The 5,252-nt window shown below is 36.7% G+C and overlaps 1 protein-coding gene across 11 annotated transcripts; it reads left to right on the top strand.

Moving 5' to 3' along the window:
- Positions 1 to 1,063: 1,063 nt before the first annotated feature.
- Positions 1,064 to 4,955, top strand: LOC136223893 (uncharacterized). Of its 11 annotated transcripts, none has more exons than XR_010686186.1 (7): positions 1,064 to 1,410; positions 1,818 to 1,849; positions 2,078 to 2,267; positions 3,043 to 3,161; positions 3,262 to 3,376; positions 4,284 to 4,425; positions 4,572 to 4,955. XR_010686186.1 is itself a non-coding variant. In XM_066012062.1 (4 exons), exons 2-4 carry the CDS (start codon positions 1,833 to 1,835, stop codon positions 4,683 to 4,685), a joined length of 273 nt encoding a protein of 90 aa, XP_065868134.1. In that variant the 5' UTR covers positions 1,064 to 1,410; positions 1,818 to 1,832; the 3' UTR covers positions 4,686 to 4,955. The 11 variants fall into 11 exon arrangements, 2 of the variants coding, with proteins under 2 accessions (XP_065868134.1, XP_065868133.1); XR_010686188.1 differs by having other exon boundaries at positions 3,959 to 4,425; XR_010686187.1 differs by having other exon boundaries at positions 3,891 to 4,425.
- Positions 4,956 to 5,252: the final 297 nt, after the last annotated feature.

The following is a 5,252-nucleotide window of genomic DNA, read 5'->3' as shown; positions in this document are numbered from 1 at the left end:
GAAGGTATCAAAATCTACTCGTCAAGAGTTAATTAAGTTGTGAACTAGCTACGAGCTTATGGAGAAGATATTAGTGATCAAAGAGTTATCCAAAAACTCTTGATTACACAGACTGAAAAATTTGATTCAGTCGTTATCGTTATCGAATACAATGATCTTTCCCAAACATCGGCACTCTACAAGCTCATGAAGAAAGAATTTCTAGACGCGCAGAAATTCATTCTGAGGGAGCTTTACAGTCCAGACACAAAAATAAATCCTCTTCTTTCAGATCAAAAAATAAATCCGAAGGAAAAGGGGGCCAAAATTCGGGAAACAGTTGGAGATCCAAAGATGGAGACAAGAAAGGGAAATTTCCTCATTGTGGCATATGTCAACTTACAAACCACTTGGAGAAAAATTGCTGGAAGAAAGGAAAACCCAAATGCAATTATTCTCACAAATTCGATCATATCGAAAATGATTGCAGAAACAAGCCACAACAGCAAGCTGAAGCCAGCCAGGAGACTTAAGATGAAGAAGATCACTTGTCAAGCTGCTACAGAAAATAAGGATATATAGTTAATAGACAGTGGATGCACTAACCATCACTAGTACAGAAATGCTCACTTGTGTCGCACCTATTGTGTCGCACTTGAAGATAAAGCGACACAATAGAGTAACTAGTGTCGCGCGTTTTGTAAACGCGACACAACTAAGTGTTTTGTGTCATCACTTGTGTCATGCTTTAAGAGTGTGCGTCACAAACGTGTTACTTTTTGTATCGCCTGTCTTATAGTGTGACACAAGAGCAAACTTGTGACGCGCCTTTACCAAAGCGACACAAAGAGTTTGTTATCTTTGTGACACGCTTTTATAATAGCGACACAAAGAGTGTGTTATCTTTACAAAAACTCCAGATTTTAATTGTTTGTTTATTGTATTGATAATTCTAAATAGGCATATAGTCCATATTGGTGATTTTAATAGTTTAGGGATCTAATTGATTTTCAAGGTATAGTTTAAGGCCTATATAAGCTTTATGCCTTCTAAATAACTTAATAAAAATAAAAAGTAAAAAACATCTAATTAGACCTAATTTTGTATCAGAACCCATCTATCTATCTATCTCCCCCATCCCAAACGACGAAGAAGAAAAGGGGCGATTCTTCTTTCTCTCGCCGGTCGTCTCCTACCGCCACCTGCGTTCGTCGCCTGCCTCCGCCTCCGCCCGTCATCTGCCTCTGCCTCCGCCTCCGCCTCCGCCCGTCGTCTGCCTCCGCCCGTCGTCTGCACCTCTTTTTTCTCCTCTGCTTTATGCCGAAATCCTAGAGGCTCCAACGGTGTTGATGATGCTTCACCAAACAACGACGATGGTTCTTCATCCATCGATCAGTTCTTCCTCCATCGATCAGTTCTATTTCACTAAAGGTAAATATCTCCAAAGAGGTGCAGTGTCTACTGATTTAAGTTTGGTGAACTCATAGACGTTATTTTTAATTCTTGTGGATAGACAATTGAGCATATTGATATCGGATCTTTATCCAGATTATACTTTGTCCTGTTCTGTTTAATGTAATATCGAGTCCATTGAGTACTGCATTGATGTTTGTTGTGCGTGTTTGTGATTGGTTAAGGTGAGAGGTGGAGGGAGTTAGGTTTTAGCTAGTGTCAAGGTTGGTAGACTAAATCGATTTTATGCAAGTTCAGTTGCTAGTAATGATGAAGATGGAACTGGTCATTGTCATCAAATAGTGATATCTTCTTTGATTTATTTCATGGATTTTATTTATGTTTAGAAATGATTTTGTATTTTTTGGTATAAACGTGAAGGGCAGAGCAGCAAAGTCTCCATGACCTCTTCATTCAGGTATTTCTTGTCTATCTAGTGACAATTTGGTATAATTGCTTGTCATGCATTATTTTATAGCAAATGTTCTTGAAATGGAACCAATGACAGTAGATATTTTATAGCTTGATTACATTTTCATATTTTAAGAAGTTGTTTTTGTTCTGTTTGAGTTTGACTATTCTGAGTAAACTATAGTTCCCTTAAGATTTTGTGGTAATGCATTTTTGTGGACTTTTTAATTGGCAGTACACCCCTGCTATTGATATCTGGAGCATCGGATGTATATTTGCCGAGTTGCTAACTGGGAAACCGTTGTTTCCTGGAAAAAATGTAGTGCATGAATTGGATATCATAACAGATTTTCTTGGCACTTCCTCAGCAGAGTCCATTGCACGGGTTATATCTTTTCTGGATAACAAGGCTTTGATTTGCTTCTGTAAAATACTTTAACTCTTGGGTTATATTTTCAGTCAATAAGATTAGAATGACATTTATAGAAGGGATGATTGTCTAGATCTATTTCATCCAAGTTAATCTCTTTTAACCAGGTTACATTGATTGAAGAATGAGGTTAAATTATGTGGCACCGCCTTGTACATTTCACCAGTCGTTCTTCTTTCCAAAGCATCAAGAAAACAACAGATGTATTCTGTTCTACATAAAGCAAAAATAATAAACAAATTTGTGTTCTCATCAAACTAGAAATCTTGCATTCATTTGGTAGTTGACCTATAGTCCACGATATTCATCATCCAACCCTAGATATTTATTCTTTAGGTAGTTGAGCAATGAGCAAGAATATTTGAACGGGACAGAGGGTATATGATGTTACAGCTGCTTTTATTTAAATAAATTCTTATTAAATTTCTGGTCAGATTAATTGGGCTACATAGCAGGGGATAGGTCAGTTCATCTGCAGGCCTTGATGGGAGAGAGATAAAAGCTATAGTTGAGCTCTTTCTTATAGATGTATTCTGAATAACTAATTTAAATCATTCAGGTGATTTCATCTACAATAATGAATTCTTATATGTTGTATTTATTTTTTAAATTCTTGAATAGCAGAAGCTAGCATGGGATCTCTATTAAATTTTAGATGACTTTTCATCAAGTGTAAAATATAGTAGTAAGTTAAACTACGGTTATGCGATTGACTGAAAAGGAGAGAATATTTGTGCTGATGTGTGAAAGAAAAACTGGTTTCTATGCAGTATTAGCGGAACAACTTCAGAGTAATTGTGGAAAATGAGGAACAAGTCGAGCTCTCATTTACAAGGATGTGGAATCCCTCCCTGGAGGGCAAGTATATTCCCTTAAACATAGATAAAAGGTTCTTGCTCAAACTAAATATGGATACCTATGTAGATTCTTTTCTGATTATAATGCGATTTTCAGCTACAAGATTAAAGATCAGTTCCATTTTCCTCTAGGTTCATATTGCTTCGTGGTTCCTCAAGGCTCTTATGCTATCTATGAGCACTTGCAGGAGTGGCCTGGTTTTGAACTTGGTGAAACCAGGATCACTTTCAAACTTCGGAAGGACAAGTATGTAAACTCATAATTTCTTGTATTTTCTGTTGGGATGTTCAAGAAATTTCATGGTTAAAGAAGTAGCCCTTGAGCTATATACAATTATTGGCTGGGAACTGAATACATTGTTTATCTATTCTAGTCCTGAGATTAATTTATTTAATCTGTCATCTAGATCTCACCATGATGTACTGTTTATTAGGATTAACGAACAGTTGGGTCTCATTAGTTTTGATCCTCAGTAAAATTCAAATGATTCAAACCAACCAAAATGTCTCAGTTTGCATAAAGTTTATGGTCCAGTTGTCTTGGAAATCAAGGATCATTAATGGGGTTTTTTTTTGGTAAATTGATTCATCTACTGAGAGGATAGAACTTGCCATCCCATATTGTCATGTGAGAGTCGATTCCATTTGGCTCCAGGTTCACAATAGCATAACCTTGCTTCACTTTAAGGGTTAATGAGTTGTTGATATTGTTCATGGATTTTAATCAGTATAGCTAATAGATTTAATCCCTTGTCAACTAGGTGCATTGAAGCCTCTGTATTATCATTTATGTTTCCAAGAAATGAAATGGAAAATTCTGGTGCCTTAGTAATGCAGGCAATATGGGATAAGAATTCCTACTTCTATCCGCCCCTTGAGTGAAGTTATCATCTTGGCAAGGCTAACCTATGAGTTGAATCTAGAAGTTGCAAAGATAAGTACATTGAATAGCGTGTATGTATGTCTAATGTTAGATGTAAACGTAAAAATTTATATTCGAAAATCTTGGTAGGGTTTAAGTCAATCAATATTGAACATGGAAAGAAACAAAAACAGGCTAAATAATGCCGGTTTTTAGCTGTTACTTTACTTCTTTACTAGTCTACTTATATCTTAATACTTCTGAATTATAGTTTATTTGTTTGATTGGACAGATTTCAGCACATGGCCATAGCAGATAATAGGAAAAGACTAATGCCCCTACCAGAAGACCGAATGCCAGGAAGATGTCAAACCCTGGGTTATCAAGAAGCTGTGCTGCTTGTTAATCCCAATCACCCAGAGCTTAAAGGAGAGGTGGCTGTGGAATTTTTTTTCTTCTTCTTCTAAACTCTTACGGTCACCAAACTTTTATGGAATGAGTTTAGAGGCATTGCCTTCGTTTATTTTCATTATATACAAATGAAGAAACCTATATATTTTGATATGGTAATTTTATGCAGGTGGACGACAAGTACCAATATTCTTGCGAGAACAAAGATAATAAGGTCCATGGGTGGATAAGCTTTAACCCGGCTGTGGGGTTTTGCAGACATATTAACTATGGAGGACGATGATATCATTGAGCGGGAGAGCTCACAACCTGTTGAGACAAATTCAAAAAAGAGGAAGAGAGCACGAGGTCATTCAAAAGGTATAAAACAGGGTGTTGTGAAGGCACTAGAGTGGGATGACTACCGCCGCCCAATTGGAAAATTTGAAAAAACTAAGTGTAGAATCAAGTAGTTTTGATTAAATGGTACTTATAGTTTTATGTGTATGTTCTATAATATCATGTAGAATCAATTAAATTTTGATTATAAAATTTTATGCTAGATGTTTGAAAATTTTGTAATTTTTTTTTTAAAATATCAATATTTTGCGTCGCCCGTGAGGAAGGAGCGATACAAAGTGTACCATATTAATCGGGGAACTTGTATCGCGCACCCTTGGAGCGCGTCACAAGAATTATCATATGTTGTGTCGCGCACTCTAGAAGCGCGTCACACGAGTTATCATTCTATTGTATCCCGTGCGTGACAAGTGAGACACAACAGATGAATAGCTTGTGTCGCTCTCAAGAGCGATGCAAAGTTCTTGTGTCGCAAAAAAGTGCGACACAACAACCTGAAAAAGTGTGACAC

This window comes from Euphorbia lathyris, chromosome 3, assembly GCF_963576675.1.
Source record: "Euphorbia lathyris chromosome 3, ddEupLath1.1, whole genome shotgun sequence".
NCBI classification, from domain to species: domain Eukaryota; kingdom Viridiplantae; phylum Streptophyta; class Magnoliopsida; order Malpighiales; family Euphorbiaceae; genus Euphorbia; species Euphorbia lathyris.
This window is presented reverse-complemented; position numbering and strand designations above follow the sequence as displayed.